The 17,847-nt window shown below is 48.2% G+C and overlaps 1 protein-coding gene across 1 annotated transcript in view; it reads right to left on the minus strand.

Annotated features, from left to right (window-relative positions):
- The window catches only part of KIF19 (kinesin family member 19), a 166,326-nt gene that overhangs the window by 23,938 nt on the left and 124,541 nt on the right, over window positions 1-17,847 (minus strand). The window contains exons 12-15 of the mRNA XM_068263807.1: window positions 16,611-16,809; window positions 12,924-13,194; window positions 6,405-6,526; window positions 1,811-1,980 (exon numbers count right to left, since the gene is read on the minus strand). Of these exons, the coding sequence (XP_068119908.1) occupies window positions 1,811-1,980; window positions 6,405-6,526; window positions 12,924-13,194; window positions 16,611-16,809 (762 nt within the window). The remainder of the gene's footprint in view (window positions 1-1,810; window positions 1,981-6,404; window positions 6,527-12,923; window positions 13,195-16,610; window positions 16,810-17,847) is intronic.

The following is a 17,847-nucleotide window of genomic DNA, read 5'->3' on the forward strand; positions in this document are numbered from 1 at the left end:
TTACCCATCTCTAAAAGTTATACTAGAGATTTACAATCAGATGTTGATAATGCAAATAGTATGATTCTTGGAATTGGGACAAATAAAAATGATAAAGTATGTTCCAACCTTCATCCAGTTTGCATTAGAACTACACACAATCTGGGATTATTAGCATTTCACTGGCCATCTCTACAAATCTCATGTGTGTTTAAAAAAAACAAACAACAAAAAAACAAAACAAAACAAAGCCAAAAACTGTAGTCTGCTGCAATCAAAGCTCCATGGGAGGGGCTACAGCTGTTGCTTGGATTGCATCATCCTCCCATTTAAACTGTAAAGAGGTGGGCACAGACTGAACTTTCTAAGAGGAGTGCAGCTCTCAACAATTAAAGTCTGTGGCACAGAAGCAGCCATAATCTGAGCTCCTTAAAGTGAACCTCCGGACTAAAAATCTACTCGGCAGAACTGAAAAGGCTTGGTGTTTCTTTAACAGTTTCACAGCATCAGAAATTTGTTTTTCTTACCAAAGTATCATTTTTAGCTGCATTTTTAGCTAAGCTCCACCCATCAAAGAAAAAAAGCCTGGGATTTTTTCCCTGATGCTGTGCAAAGCATGATGGGATTTCCTATGTTGTTGTTCACGTTGGCTAGCAACTGGGAGAGGTGCGCAGGACACAGGACAGTTGGAACTGTGCCTCATTTCCCTTTCACCTCCTTTCAACCAAAAAGATGGCCGCCATCATGAAATCAAACATTTGCCTGTTCTTTTAAAACAGGGTGGGAAATAGGCAATATAATCTATCTGTTTTGATTAACATCACTAATGTAACAATGACAGTATGTTTGTTTAGGCTGGAGTTCCTCTTTAAGGAAATACTTTATTTTACATTAATTAATAAAGTATGAAAGTCTGGTGCAGCACTCGGTGGAAGTTTTTTTTTTATACTAAGGAGACATTGGTGAATGGAGCTGTAATTTAGCCAGTTATTTCAAGTACTTTATGACATTGGTTTTCATATCTATTGTCTATTCTAATCAATGCATTTTGCACAATGCTGTTACTACAATCTGGATGCATAAGCTTAGGCCCCGTTTTCACTCATCAGAATTTGCATGCGCCATTGTGCATTTGCGTTCACCGATTATCTAATGTAGTTTAATGGCAGTGCCTTTGGCGTACATTTGTTACTGTCATAAGTTCTTATTGGTGCCAAATTTTTTTATTTTTTTTTAACAGCATCTCTGTCATATTCCATGTCCCTCTCCTATTCTAACACTGACCTCCCCTCTCTTAACAACTAACCATAACCTTCCTCTCCACTCCTAACACTAACCTTTTCCTGTCCTCAAAATGCAGCTAAACCCAGTGTTCTAAACATGCCTAGTGGTTTTTGGGCTGTTTTCAGTAGTAGATTTTATATTTTGTTACAGTAAAGCTGAAACTGAACAGTTTCTGTATAAAAAACAAAAAAACACTTGGAAAACCGCTCTGATCTATCGTTTTTCAGAGCGGTTTTCCACTTTCCTATACTTTACATTGAGGCATGACCAGAGTTTGCGTTTGGGGAAAAAACAAACAGCTCTGGTGTGCACCATCCCATTCACTTTCATTAGCCAAGCAGTTTCCACCCCGCAAGTGTTTTAAAAAACACTCAGAACTGCTCTTGGGGTGCACCAGCCCCGAGAGGAACAATAACAGTTGCATTTGTTGAGTCCTGTTGTGGCTGAACTGTGCTAGTGGAGTGAAGTTCACCTTTTAGGGAATGCAATGGCAGTGGTGAGATAGATCGGGAGAAGAAAATGGGCATAAACAGAGAAGATCTCTCACCTGTCAGCCTCAGACAGAAGTCTCGGCAGAATTCTCCTGTAGGAGTCTCTGTGATTGACATTCCGATTGTCTGACCCAAACGTCCTCACACTCTCCTGGTCGGAGTCCAGCTCCTGCGAGGTCTCTTCGGCTGTGATCTGGGGAATCTTCGGCAGGGAGCTCTGACTGTCCTGCAAGTAAATTGAGTGGATAAATCTCTGATCAGGACAAAAAGCACGATGGACAGGTCCTCTTCTGTACAAACGCTGGAGATTCCTATGGTCACTTATTTCTAGGCACAACGTCAAAGTTTTAAATGAACATTCTTCTCTCTATGGGATTATTAGAGAGTCCCCATCTGGTCATGTGTCGCCTCTACAGATGGTCAATGAGGTGCTAATCGTTTCAAGTCAATGCAAATTTATGCAACTTGGGAACGGACCAATCAAATGGAGCCGTGTTCCAGGCCACATAGATTTGAATAAAATTAAAAATAAAAAAGGTCGCTACTCTGCTACCACTCGTTGTAAAATGTAATTATCAACCTTGGTTGTGGCCAAAGGAAATATTTGACTGCTCAGCTGATGACAGCTCCACTTTGTCTCTTTAACAGAACAATATTTCTCACAGCCACTGACCCACTCATTAGGCAATAGCTGTTAAAAGTCTTTTCAGGTGGAAGAGACCAACTGAAGAGGGGGATCCCTGTCAAATATTAATACATATTTTGAAAGTGACATTTCACAAAAAGCATATTATTTACTAGGTTTGAGGGAACAAATGACCCAACAAAAACGGACTGGACTATTCATTTTCTGCTTTGAGGTGTCAGAATTGGCATCCTTAGCCTGGGTCACATCACAATGTAGCGTGGATTGATGAAGTCAACCAAAATTTGTGATCCAAACGTGGATTATCAGCCAATGTGCAGCAGCCCTTAAAGAGACACTGAAGCAAGACAAAAAAATGATGTAATGATTTGTATGTGTAGTACAGCTAAGAAATGAAACATTAGGAGCAAAGATAGGAGTCTAATACAGTGGATTGCAAAAGTATTCAGCCCCCGTGAAGTTTTCCACATTTTGTCACATTACTGCCACAGACATGAATTAATTTTATTGGAATTCCACGTGAAAGACCAATACGAGGTGGTGTACATGTGAGAAGTGGAATGAAAATCATACATGATTCCAAACATTAAAAATAAAAAAACTGCAAAGTGGGGTGTGCGTAATAAGCCCCGAGTCAATACTTTGTAGAACCACCTTTTGCTGCAATTACAGCTGACAGTCTTTTAGGGTATGTCTCTACCATCTTTGCACATCTAGAGACTGAAATCCTTGCCCATTCTTCTTTGCAAAACCACTCCAGCTCAGTCAGATTAGATGAACAGCGTTTGTGAACAGCAGTTTTCAGATCTTGCAGTTTACAGATTCTCTGTGATGATCCGCTCAGCTGGCTGCACAGGCAGACAGCTGTTTGTCCATTCCTCTAGTCTGTGGGCTGCAGGTCTCTGGAACAGAGACCTGTCTTTCCATTGCAAGTTTCTGGTCTGTTCTCTTGCTGGGGAATTTGCATACATTCGTTATGCAAATCCCCTACCTGCCTTCTCTGATGACTGGCACTATAAGAGCTTTATGTTTCCCAGAAGGCTTTGCTGGTCATTTCCTTTCCATGGTCTGTTCCTGATGGACACTGCTGGAGTGTCAGCCATTGCTATCTAGTATAGTTAATTCCTGGGGGTTGCTTTAGGCTCCCCTTCTAGCCCAGTCAGGTTGTATTATCTGTATTGCCTGTTCTGTCTTGTCTTGCCTGTTGCCATTGTCCTGTCCCAACGGTGGTCGACAGGAAATGGTTCTGATCTCTGTTCTTGGAGTATAGCTGGTGCAGCGGTTGCTACCAGCTATCTCTTCTGTTCTGTCTCCTGGGATCGCGCTAGCTACTTTTCGCTAGCGCTGGGGATCCTTCTGTTCTGCTACTCTGTACCTGGATCACGCTAGCCACTTTTCGCTAGTGCTGTGGATCCTATCTCTCGTTTGTCCCTGTTTTCGTGTGTCTGTCTTGTCCGCTACGCTTGCTGGAGGCTCGGTGAGGTAACCGTTAAGCAAGTGCTCGCGTCCTCTGTTTCATGTTTGTCTGTTAATGGTTAGTTAGGCGTGCTTGTCTCTATTGTGCTTATCACGTGGAGATCGCGCATAACCGCGTGCACTGTTGCGAATGAGTGCGGTGTTCGCGGTTAGCTAGTGTTTGTTATTTTCCGTATCTCCTTATTGTATTATTTGCTGTGCCTTTGCTACCCTCGTATTCTATTCTGATCTGCCTTGTGTCACGTCTGGCGATCGCACCTCTCGCGATCGCATTCCTATTTCGTATCTGCTGTTGTGTGTGCGCGGTCGCGGGGTGGCGACTGGATTGGCGCACACACATACAACCTGTCCCTTTGCTCAATCTCATTCGCAATCGCCTCTCTTGCGATTGCGTTCTGCGCTTCGTACAATTCCTGTCTGGCACTTGTGGAGGTACAGAGGATTGGTTCCTCTGCACTCCCCAGCGCCATCTGCCGACAGGAATTTCCCTCTACAGGTGCGTAGCACCTTTTTGCTGGGTGCCTGCAAATATACGCTTGTGGAGGATTTCCGCCGTGTCAGCACACGCGTTGTGCGCTGATCATGGAGAAAGTTCCACAATCGTTACATTCTCGTTTGGATTTCGATCTGGACTTTGACTGGGCCATTCTAACACATGGATATGTTTTGCTTTAAACCATTCCATTGTTGCCCTGGCTTTAGGTTTAGGGTCGTTGTCCTGCTGGAAGGTGAACCTCCACCCCAGTCTCAAGTCTTTTGCAGACTCCAAGAGGTTTTCTTCCAAGATTGCCCTGTATTTGGCTCCATCCATCTTCCCATCAACTCTGACAAGCTTCCCTGTCCCTGCTGAAGAGATGCACCCCCGAGCATGATGCTGCCACCACCATATTTGACAGTGGAGATGGTACATTCTGAGTGATGTGCAGTGTTAGTTTTCCGCCACACATAGCGTTTTGCGTTTTGGCCAAAAAGTCTGACCAGAGCACCTTCTTCCACATGGCTGCTGTGTCCCCCACATGGCTTGTGGCAAACTGCAAATGGGACTTCTTATGCTTTCTGTTAACAATGGCTTTCTTCTTGCCACTCTTCCATAAAGGCCAACTTTGTGCAGTGCATGACTAATAGTTGTCTTATGGACAGATTCCCCCACCTGAGCTGTAGATCTCTGCAGCTCGTCCAGAGTCACCATAGGCCTCTTGACTGCACTTCTGATCAGCGCTCTTCTTGTTTTACCTGTGAGTTTAGGTGGACGGCCTTGTCCTGGTAGGTTTACAGTTGTGCCATACTCCTTCCATTTCTGAATGATCGCTTGAACAGTGCTCCGTAGGATGTTCAAGGCTTTGGAAATCTTTTTGTAGCCTAAGCCTGCTTTAAATTTCTCAATAACTTGATCCCTGACCTGTCTGGTGTGTCCTTTGGACTTCATGGTGGTGTTGCTCCCAAGATTCTCTTAGACAACCTCTGAGGCCCTCACAGAGCAGCTGTATTTCTACTTACATAAGATTACACACAGGTGCACTCTATTTAGTCATTAGCACTCATCAGGCAATGTCTATGGGCAACTGACTGCACTCAGACCAAAGGGGGCTGAATAATTACACACACCCCACTTTGCAGTTATTCATTTGTAAAAAATGTTTGGAATCATGTATGCTTTTTTCGTTCCACTTCTCACATGTACACCACTTTGTATTGGTCTTTCACGTGGAATTCCAATAAAATTGATTCATGTTTGTAGCAGTAATGTGACAAAATGTGGAAAACTTCAAGGGGGCTGAATACTTTTGCAAACCACTGTATGTTTTTCCAGTACAGGAAGAGTTAAGAAACACCAGTTATCTATGCAAAAGAGCCACTGAGCTCCATAACTTTGCAGAGAGCTCTGTCTTCAGAAGCTTATTATCTCAACTGTCAGTCGCTGTATTGTTTTTTTCTTCAACAGAGGACAGTTCAAAAGTTCACTGGCATACTCTGTAAAATCATTTAGAATGCTGAGTAGTGTGTAAACTGCAAATTTTAGAGAATGATGCAATGTTATAAAAAAAAAAACCTGAATAACTGAAAATAAAAATATGAGAATATTATCTTTGCTACTAATGTTCTAGTAATTATCCGTACTACACAACCAATTCATTCTATCATAATTATTTTTCCGCTTCATTGTCTCTTTAAACCACACCGGAAGTAAGTATATGGGGGCTGACATTTAATTTTTAACAATGCAAGTTGCCTGGCAGCCCTGCTGATCCTCTGCCTCTAATACTTTCAGCCATAGACCCTGAACAAGCATGCAGCAGATCAGGTGTTTCTGGCATTATTGTCATATCTGACAAGATTAGCTGCATGCTTGTTCCTGGTGTGATTCAGACACTACTGCAGCCAAATAGACCAGCAGGGCTGCCATTCAACTGGCATTCTTTAACAGGAAATGAATATGGCAGCCTCCATATCCCTGTCACGTCAGGTTCACTTTGCATTCTTGGCTGGGACCTCTCCCCCTATGTTCCAGTTGCTGCAGCCATGCTCACCTTTAAGGCCAGAACAGAAGCTCTGTCCATCAGACTGACACGCTCCATGCTTCCCTCCTCCAGCTCCCGCAGGTACATCTCATACAGGTCCTCCAGGCGGTGCGGAACGGTGAGGTTGTGGTCTGCATTGGGTGGAATGCTGCGCATGTTAGCAAAGAGAACTCATAGCCATTCATTCATCTAAGCAGGATAAAAAAAAGAAGCCCTGTAGGGACATACAGTACAATCCAGTAAATGATTCGGAACATCCACTTTCATAGTAAGTTTCCTGGTTTCAGCATCAGAAATGTATTGTTATGTAGTCTCACCCTCCCACTGAGGCTTCTCCTAGACTGTTTATCTCATGTACTGTTGTCACACTAAAGGTGGACATACATCAGGTGACTTGGTGGCCGATTGTCCATCCGATTTGATTATTATAATCGAATCGGATGAAAATTGGCAATGCCAAATGCATGCCTGATCGACCATGCAACCAAATCCGGGCTGAAATTGGGCGCATTTATCAGTTGGACATTCTGCAAGATGTCGGGCCGCCATGGTCGGTTGGGTGCGCAGCTATAATGGCAAGAGATATCGGGATGTGCAATGCACGCAACGAAACCCCAGATGCCATCCCATTAATGTTCAACGTACCCCCCTCCCCCCCCCCCCCCCCCCCAGTGCACCATATACTACCTGTCCATGGCTGCCACTGGCTCCAGGTGCTGTCCTCCAGTGCACCATATATTACCGGTCCATGGCTGCCACTGGCTCCAGGTGCTGTCCTCCAGTGCACCATATATTACCTGTCCATGGCTGCCACTGGCTCCAGGTGTTGTCCTCCAGTGCACCATATATTACCTGTCCATGGCTGCCACTGGCTCCAGGTGCTGTCCTCCAGTGCACCATATATTACCTGTCCATGGCTGCCACTGGCTCCAGGTGTTGTCCTCCAGTGCACCATATATTACCTGTCCATGGCTGCCACTGGCTCCAGGTGCTGTCCTCCAGTGCACCATATATTACCTGTCCATGGCTGCCACTGGCTCCAGGTGTTGTCCTCCAGTGCACCATATATTACCTGTCCATGGCTGCCACTGGCTCCAGGTGCTGTCCTCCAGTGCACCATATATTACCTGTCCATGGCTGCCACTGGCTCCAGGTGCTGTCCTCCAGTGCACCATATATTACCTGTCCATGGCTGCCACTGGCTCCAGGTGCTGTCCTCCAGTGCACCATATATTACCTGTCCATGGCTGCCACTGGCTCCAGGTGTTGTCCTCCAGTGCACCATATACTACCTGTCCATGGCTGCCACTGGCTCCAGGTGCTGTCCTCCAGTGCACCATATATTACCTGTCCATGGCTGCCACTGGCTCCAGGTGCTGTCCTCCAGTGCACCATATATTACCTGTCCATGGCTGCCACTGGCTCCAGGTGCTGTCCTCCAGTGCACCATATATTACCTGTCCATGGCTGCCACTGGCTCCTGGTGCTGTCCTCCAGTGCACCATATACTACCTGTCCATGGCTGCCACTGGCTCCAGGTGCTGTCCTCCAGTGCACCATATATTACCTGTCCATGGCTGCCACTGGCTCCAGGTGCTGTCCTCCAGTGCACCATATATTACCTGTCCATGGCTGCCACTGGCTCCAGGTGCTGTCCTCCAGTGCACCATATATTACCGGTCCATGGCTGCCACTGGCTCCAGGTGCTGTCCTCCACTGCACCATATATTACCTGTCCATGGCTGCCACTGGCTCCAGGTGCTGTCCTCCAGTGCACCATATATTACCTGTCCATGGCTGCCACTGGCTCCAGGTGCTGTCCTCCAGTGCACCATATATTACCTGTCCATGGCTGCCACTGGCTCCAGGTGCTGTCCTCCAGTGCACCAAATATTACCTGTCCATGGCTGCCACTGGCTCCAGGTGCTGTCCTCCAGTGCACCATATATTACCAGTCCATGGCTGCCACTGGCTCTAGGTGCTGTCCTCCAGTGCACCATATATTACCAGTCCATGGCTGCCACTGGCTCCAGGTGCTGTCCTCCAGTGCACCATATATTACCTGTCCATGGCTGCCACTGGCTCCAGGTGCTGTCCTCCAGTGCACCATATATTACCTGTCCATGGCTGCCACTGGCTCCAGGTGCTGTCCTCCAGTGCACCATATATTACCTGTCCATGGCTGCCACTGGCTCCAGGTGCTGTCCTCCAGTGCACCATATATTACCTGTCCATGGCTGCCACTGGCTCCAGGTGTTGTCCTCCAGTGCACCATATATTACCTGTCCATGGCTGCCACTGGCTCCAGGTGTTGTCCTCCAGTGCACCATATATTACCTGTCCATGGCTGCCACTGGCTCCAGGTGCTGTCCTCCAGTGCACCATATATTACCTGTCCATGGCTGCCACTGGCTCCAGGTGCTGTCCTCCAGTGCACCAAATATTACCTGTCCATGGCTGCCACTGGCTCCAGGTGCTGTCCTCCAGTGCACCATATATTACCAGTCCATGGCTGCCACTGGCTCTAGGTGCTGTCCTCCAGTGCACCATATATTACCAGTCCATGGCTGCCACTGGCTCCAGGTGCTGTCCTCCAGTGCACCATATATTACCTGTCCATGGCTGCCACTGGCTCCTGGTGCTGTCCTCCAGTGCACCATATATTACCTGTCCATGGCTGCCACTGGCTCCAGGTGTTGTCCTCCAGTGCACCATATATTACCTGTCCATGGCTGCCACTGGCTCCAGGTGCTGTCCTCCAGTGCACCATATATTACCTGTCCATGGCTGCCACTGGCTCCAGGTGCTGTCCTCCAGTGCACCAAATATTACCTGTCCATGGCTGCCACTGGCTCCAGGTGCTGTCCTCCAGTGCACCATATATTACCAGTCCATGGCTGCCACTGGCTCTAGGTGCTGTCCTCCAGTGCACCATATATTACCAGTCCATGGCTGCCACTGGCTCCAGGTGCTGTCCTCCAGTGCACCATATATTACCTGTCCATGGCTGCCACTGGCTCCAGGTGCTGTCCTCCAGTGCACCATATACTACCTGTCCATGGCTGCCACTGGCTCCAGGTGCTGTCCTCCAGTGCACCATATATTACCTGTCCATGGCTGCCACTGGCTCCTGGTGCTGTCCTCCAGTGCACCATATATTACCTGTCCATGGCTGCCACTGGCTCCAGGTGCTGTCCTCCAGTGCACCATATATTACCTGTCCATGGCTGCCACTGGCTCCAGGTGCTGTCCTCCAGTGCACCAAATATTACCTGTCCATGGCTGCCACTGGCTCCAGGTGCTGTCCTCCAGTGCACCATATATTACCAGTCCATGGCTGCCACTGGCTCTAGGTGCTGTCCTCCAGTGCACCATATATTACCAGTCCATGGCTGCCACTGGCTCCAGGTGCTGTCCTCCAGTGCACCATATATTACCTGTCCATGGCTGCCACTGGCTCCAGGTGCTGTCCTCCAGTGCACCATATACTACCTGTCCATGGCTGCCACTGGCTCCAGGTGCTGTCCTCCAGTGCACCATATATTACCTGTCCATGGCTGCCACTGGCTCCAGGTGCTGTCCTCCAGTGCACCATATATTACCTGTCCATGGCTGCCACTGGCTCCAGGTGCTGTCCTCCAGTGCACCATATATTACCAGTCCATGGCTGCCACTGGCTCCAGGTGCTGTCCTCGGCCAATACATGCGCCCCACATGCTTGCCAGTGTACACATGGGCACATGTGAGGTCACATACACCCTCGTTACTCTGGACGGAGAAACCCGGAGGCAGTGGCAGCTGCGGACAAGTAATGTATAGTGTGCTGGGCACCGGGGGAGGTACATTGAATATTAGGTGGGGGTAGCGTTGTGCCAGTGAGGCAGCTGGATGCGGTGTTACAAGGCCGATTGCAGACTGATTTTAGCATGAAATTGATCGGAAATCTGCCTGTGGAGTATGGGCAGCCAACAGATCTCTCTCTCTCTGATCAGATTTGATCAGAGACAGATCTGTCTCTTGGTTAATCTGCCCATACATTCTCTGATGTAATGGACACCTTAAAGGGAAGGTTCAGGGACTGTTAAAAAAAAATAAAAATCCGCATCCACTTACCTGGGGCTTCCGTTTTTCGGGGAGGGGGGTCTTCACCCTTTGTAAAATAAAGCGTGCTAAATAACTCCATGTCCACCAATGGAGCAATGTACTGCACAAACCAGGAGGAATTGCATGTTGAAGTAATCACTTGCACTAATCAGCAGGTCTGCGGCATGATTTTATGCCTGCTCATAAATCAAAATTAGGGATGGGACGAATCCACAATTTTTTCGAATCCGAATACGAAAAGGTTCTCGAATATCTCGAACCTTTCGAATCCCGAATCTAACGAATCCTGCACATAAGAATTGTGCGATCTGTGGTATAGTTGCCCGCAGTATAGGTAGCGAGGTAAAGGTGCCTTCAGTATAGCTAGCTAGGTATGGGTGCCTTCAATATTGGTAGCTATCAGTATAGGTAGCAAGGTATAGGGGCCTGCAGTATAGGTAGAAAGGTATATGGGCCTTCAGTATAGGTAGAAAGGTATATGGGCCTTCAGTATAGGTAGCAGGGTATATGGGCCTTCAGTATAGGTAGCAGGGTATATGGGCCTTCAGTATAGGTAACAGGGTATATAGAGGCCTTAAGTATAGGTAGGTATGTAGGTAGGTATAGGGGCCTTTAGGTAGGTAAAGGGACCTTCAGTATAGGTAGCAGGGTATAGGGCCTTAAGTATAGGTAGGTATAGGGGCCTTTAGGTAGGTAGGTAGGTATGTATAGGGGGCCTTTAGGTAGGTATAGTGGCCTGTAGGTAGGTAGGTATAGTGGCCAGTAGGTAGGTAGGTATAGTGTCCTGTAGGTAGGTAGGTAGTTAAAGGGACCTTCAGTATAGGTAGCAGGGTATAGGGCCTTAAGTATAGGTAGGTATGTAGGTAGGTAGGTATAGGGGCCTTTAGGTAGGTAGGTATAGGGGCCTTTAGGTAGGTAGGCACGTATAGGGGGCCTTTAAGTAGGTAGGTAGGTATAGAGGCCTGTAGGTAGGTATAGGGGCCTTTAGGTAGGTAGGTAGGTATAGGGGCCTTTAGGTAGGTAGGTATAGGAGGCCTCTAGGTAGGTATAGTGGCCTGTAGGTAGGTAGGTAGGTATAGTGGCCGGTAGGTAGGTATAGTGTCCTGTAGGTAGGTAGTTAAAGGGACCTTCAGTATAGGTAGCAGGGTATAGGGCCTTAAGTATAGGTAGGTATGTAGGTAGGTAGGTATAGGGGCCTTTAGGTAGGTAGGTATAGGGGCCTTTAGGTAGGTAGGCACGTATAGGGGGCCTTTAGGTAGGTAGGTAGGTAGGTAGGTATAGAGGCATGTAGGTAGGTATAGGGGCCTTTAGGTAGGTAACGAGGTACATATAGGGGGCCTTTAGGTAGGTATAGGGGCCTGTAGGTAGGTAGGTATAGTGGCCGGTAGGTAGGTAGGTACGTATAGGGGGCCTTTAGGTAGGTATAGGGGCCTGTAGGTAGGTATAGTGGCCGGTAGGTAGGCAGGTAGGTATGTACGTATAGGGGGCCTTTAGGTAGGTATAGGGGCCTGTAGGTAGGTAGGTATAGTGGCCGGTAGGTAGGTACGTATAGGGGGCCTTTAGGTAGGTATAGGGGCCTGTAGGTAGGTAGGTATAGTGGCCGGTAGGTAGGCAGTTAGGTAGGTACGTATAGGGGGCCTTTAGGTAGGTATAGGGGCCTGTAGGTAGGTAGGTATAGTGGCCGGTAGGTAGGCAGTTAGGTAGGTACGTATAGGGGGCCTTTAGGTAGGTATAGGGGCAGGTAGGTAGGTAGGTAGGTAGGTGTCGCTCCCCCCCCCCCCCCCGTGCCTCCTCCGCTCACCCCCACGGCCTCCTCCGTCCCCGTGCCTCCTCGCTCACCCCTGCATAAGTATCAACTCACCTGTCCAGTGGAGCGCAGAGCGGCAGACCTCGTCGTTACTTCTCGGTTCCCTCTAGTGGCCGGACCGGCTTTTACTGATGACGTCATTGTAAAAGCCGTCACTAGAGGGAACCAGGAAGTCAGCGAGAGGTCTGCCGCTCTGCGCTCCACTGGACAGGTGAGTTGATACAAAGTATGCAGGCGGGCGGAGGAGGCGCGGGTCGGGCGGAGGAGACGCGGGGGGGTTTGGAGGAGGAGTGCGAGCGGCGGATGCGCGGCGATGCTGCGTCGGGATTCGGCGGATTCGTAAAGTGGAAAATGGCGTCGGGATTCGAATCCACGAATCTCGAATATTTCCCAATATTCGAGGGATTCGTGGATTCGCCGGATTCGTCGTCCCATCCCTAATCAAAATACTTTAAACTAGCACTGGCCAATGAGATACAAATAATTCTGCTTTGCATGCCAGTTTCATGCAAATCATATGCAACCTTGAAATGGGCCAATATCATCTCTGCATGTAAGGTATGCCTCTGACCTGTGGGAATATTTCTTACACTGGGGTTTCCTCCCACCGTCCTCACCTGCAATGATCCTCCGCTGCTGCTTGATGATCTCGTCGCAGATGCAGCGGTGCTGCTCGAACTTCTGCACCATGTAGTTCTTCTGGCGGATCATGTTGTCCTTCAGCAAGGCGTGTGACTGCATCTCGGTGTTCTCGATCTCTAGCTCGTGTACCTTACACAGCAGGCTGAGGACCTCCCGCTGCTCCTCCGAGCTGATCCTCCGGGGCAGGATCTCTTCCAGCCGCCGTGCCCACTGCCGGACCTCCCGGAAGCGCTTCTCCAGCTCCAGCTGCGAGGATACAGAGGAGGATAATGTAACCGGGCAAATCGTGGGGAGAAAGCATCTACTGTATTTTTGTAGTACTTAAAGTGCACCTGTAGTGAAAAAAGTGCCCCTAGGAGGTACTTACCTCTGGAGTTAAAAGCCTCTGCATCCTAAAGAGGCTCCAGCCGTTGCCCTCAGCAGAGGGGATCCAGCGTTGCCCCCCCCTGAAGATCCACTTGTCACGGCTTGTCGGGAGCCTTGCACAGGCACACTAGCGGCTCTCTGCTCAGGCATAAGCGGAGATAGCCGAGCCCAATCAGGTCAGCTCTACTGCGCAGGCACAAGCCGCCTGCAAGGTAGACCAGACCCAATCAGGCTCGGCTATTGCCGCTAGTGTGTCTGTGCAAGGCAGGCAATGTAAATATTATTATGGGTCTGCCAGCGCTGGACCGGACTTGGTGGAGGAAGACTGGGGAAGCCTCGTTAGGATCCAGAGGCTTCCCCTTCCCGAGGTAACGACCCCCCAGGGGCTCTTTTTTCCCTACTTTAAAGGACACCAAAAGTAAGAGGGATATGGAGGCTGCCATATTTCATTTTAAACAATGCACATTGCCTGACTCTCCTGCTGATCCTCTGTCTCTAATATTTTTAACCACGGCCCCTCAACAAGCATCCAGATCAGGTGCTCTGACTGAAGTCAGACTGGATTAGCTGAATGCTTGTTTCAGGTGTGTGATTTATTTATTGTATTTATAAAGCACCAACATATTACACAGCCCTGACATATTACGTGATTCAGATACTACTGCAGCCAGAGAGACCAGCAGGGCTGCCAGGCAACTGGTACTGTTTACAAGGAAATTAATATGGCAGCCTCCATATCCCTCTCACCTCAGGCATGCTTTAATAAAGCTGGGAAGGGTTTCAATTTTTCCCTCGCTGTCCACCTATAGCATTTGTAGGGACAGGAAGCTGAAATAGTGACAAAAAACAGAAAAATAATTCTATAACTTAAAGTGACACTAAGATCCCCAGTTTCACTTACCTGCGTCTTCTTCTAGCCCCCTGTAGTCATCCTGGTCCCTCGCCCTCCTACTGAGCTAATCCATTCAGCTGCTGTCCCTCTATGAAATCTGGCTGTCTCAGCCAGTCACTACCGGTGGCTGTGGTTGCTTAGCGCCAAGCCGTGCCTGCCTCGATTGCCTCCCGGTAGCGTTCTGCGCATGTGCAGTTGTCATTTTTCGAACTGTACAAGCGCAGAAGGCTTCCAATCACGGAAAAGCGATTGAGGCATGTGAGGCCCGGGGCCACGCCTGCAGCTCTTGGACAGGCACAGCGGCTGAAGGGAGAGGAGCAGCATGACGGCGAGAAACCAGGAAAACTACCGGGGGCTGGAAGAAGCCCCAGGTAAGTTACACGGGAGACATTAGTGTCACTTAAAGAGAAACCGTAATTTCTCTTTTTACTGGAGTTCCTCTTTAAGGTTGCCTTTAAAATGGGTAAATGTTAAAAGGAAGCTGAAGTGAGAGGATTACAGAGGCTGCTATCTCCATTCCCTTATATACAATGCCCCTGAGGGCCCCGAGTATGGAAGCAGCAAACCCATACACCGCGCGTCATCAGGGGTGCCGTGACCCCGCCCCATGTATGCGACATCAGTATGTGAGATGAAGCCACGGGGTACAGGCATCCCAGATGATGCATGGCGGATAGGTCAGCTGCCACCACACTCACTAGAGGGAGGGGGGACATAATATGGGGGGAGACCGGCCGGGGGTCCATCAATCATTGAAATATTGAACGTCCTCACTGCCATCCTAGCCCTTTAGAGTGGGACCTCTCCAGCATGTCGGATTGATTGTTTCCAGCCCGAAAGCAATCGAAAGGATCAAACTCTGCCAGATTGGATCATTATGATTGAATCGCCCAGATATCGATGCTGCAGATAGAGTAATGCATGGGCACATGGACTGGGCTGTTTTGCAGAGTTTTCAATAAGTGGGCAGGTCAGATAATTATCATAGAGCCTATAGGCACGTTTTTCAGGTTTTACCCCCATGGGATTGAGCAGCAGATACCTTCTGCCTGCGGAGTCTGCTCTGATCCCATGTGTTGGAGGTTAAAGTTGTTGCATTACATGTGTCGGAGGTAACAGATCTTGCATTTCAGGTGTCAGAGGTAACGGATGTTGCATTACATGTGCCGGAAGCAACGGATGTTGCATTTCATGCGTCAGAGGTAATGGATGTTGCCTTACATGTGTCGGAGGTAACGGATGTTGCATTACGTGTCAGAGGTAACGGATGTTGCATTACATGCGTCACAGGTAACGGATGCTGAATTTCATGCGTCGGAGGTAACGGATGCTGCATTACATGCGTCACAGGTCACCGATGCTGCATTTCATGCGTCGGAGGTAACGGATGCTGCATTTCATGCGTCGGAGGTAACGGATGTTGCATTACATGTGTCACAGGTAACGGATGCTGCATTTCATGTGACGGAGGTAACGGATATTGCATTACATGTGTCAGAGGTAACGGAATGTTGCATTACATGTGTACAGGTAATGGATGCTGCATTTCATGTGTCGGAGGTAACGGATGTTGCATTTCATGTGTTGGAGGGAACGGATGCTGCATTACATGTGTCGAAGGTAACGGATGTTGCATTACATGTGTCAGAGGTAACGGATGTTGCATTACATGTGTCAGAGGTAACAGATGTCTCATTACGTGTCAGAGGTAACAGATGTCTCATTACATGTGTCACAGGTAATGGATGCTGCATTTCCGGTGTCGGAGGTAATGGATGCTGCATTTCATGTGTCGGAGGTAACGGATGTTGCATTACATGTGTCGGAGGTAACGGATGTTGCATTACATGTGTCAGAGGTAACGGATGTTGCATTACATGTGTTGGAGGTAACGGATGCTGCATTTCATGTGACGGAGGTAACGGATGTTGCATTTCATGTGTTGGAGGTAACAGATGTCTCATTACATGTGTCAGAGGTAACGGTTGCTGCATTTCATGTGTCGGAGGTAACAGATGTTGCATTTCATGTGTCGGAGGTAACGGATGTCTCATTACATGTGTCAGAGGTAACGGATGTCTCATTACATGTTTTAGAGGTAACGGATGTCTCATTACATGTGTCAGAGGTAACGGATGTCTCATTACATGTGATAGAGGTAACAGTTGCTGCATTTCTTGTGTAGCGGTTGCTGCATTTCATGTGTTAGAGGTAACGGATGTTGCATTTCATGTGTTGGAGGTAACAGTGGTTGCATCTCATGTGTCAGAGGTAACAGATGCTGCATTTCATGTGTTAGAGGTCATGGATGTCGCATTACCATGTGTTGGACGTAACGGATGTTGCAGTTCATATGTTGGAGGTAACAATTCTAGCATGGGATTGGCCAATGGCAAGTGGATACCTTCTGCCTGCGGAGTCTGCTCTGATCCCCGACCAGGGCGTGGATGTTCTCTCTTGCCGTCGTGACCTCTGGTGGCTCCATGATGTCAGATTGGTCGTCTCCAGTGTCCGAGTCCTTTTCGCTGTCATCCTTCCCATACGATTCCTTCCTCAGCTCCTCCCTCCACTTCCGGACACGCCGGGATTTCTCTTGCTCCCAGCTGCATACAAAAAGCAAACAATAATGAATACAGGGCATAAGCACAGTGTTCAGGATCCTGGAGTGTAACCACAGCCATCATGGCACCATAAACATCTAAAGCCTGATACACGCCTTCCATTTTGATTGGCCACACCAATTTTACAACCTCCATGTAGTATGAGAATTTACCTACACAATCTGCTCATAGTATTCAATATCTGTTGGCCCTTCTACTACATAGGGGTGGTAAAATTGGCCAATTAAAATGGAAGGTGTGTACCAAGCTTACTAGTCCAGTGTGATGATCTGTACCGGCATCCCCTTCATATCAGCTCTGCACAATGCTAGGATCAGGGAACATTTTTTAGCTAGGTTTCTGATAAATTATAGCCCTCTTGTATTAACCCTTTCCAATCCTATATTGGACTATGTCCGGCTGTGGCCTTTTCCAGCATAGGTCCAATGTCAGAGATAGTCATACTAAGTCTGGCGCTTTGAACACTGCCGACCCCATCCTCGGCTTCTGCGCCATGTCATTTAAATATTACAAGGGCGCATTTGGGCTTGCCGCCCTTTCGTGGAAGAAATCCTCTTTGGCACCACGCTGGGCCCCATAATTACACAATTACATTGGTGCACGTGCAACAGAAGAACAGCTGCAGCACGTGAGCTGCCGCAGGCCCCACCCCTCGAAGCCATGTCGCCTGCTTGCTCTAGTGCAAGGAGGTAGCGAACCTCCAGATCCATGCCACTGCAGCACTCACTGGATCGCTCACGTTCCCCAAAAGTCAGTGAAATAAATGCCAGTGTATACGTATGTGCATTTTATTACTCATTACACAGGAAGAGAAAACCATCCGGGCTTGTCTGGATTGCAAAGTAAAGATTCCAGGCTTCAAACGAAGTGAAACGTGTGCTCACAGATGAAGGGAGGGGACACAGAGCCCAATATAGTGCAGTATGTACTGGTATTTGTAATATGTTAAAGGGTACGAAAGAAGATACTCACAAACCAGAGTTACCTCATAGGCAACCACTGTAACTGCAGGTGAGGAGA

The sequence above is a fragment of the Hyperolius riggenbachi genome, chromosome 12 (genome assembly GCF_040937935.1).
Source record: "Hyperolius riggenbachi isolate aHypRig1 chromosome 12, aHypRig1.pri, whole genome shotgun sequence".
NCBI lineage: Eukaryota > Metazoa > Chordata > Amphibia > Anura > Hyperoliidae > Hyperolius > Hyperolius riggenbachi.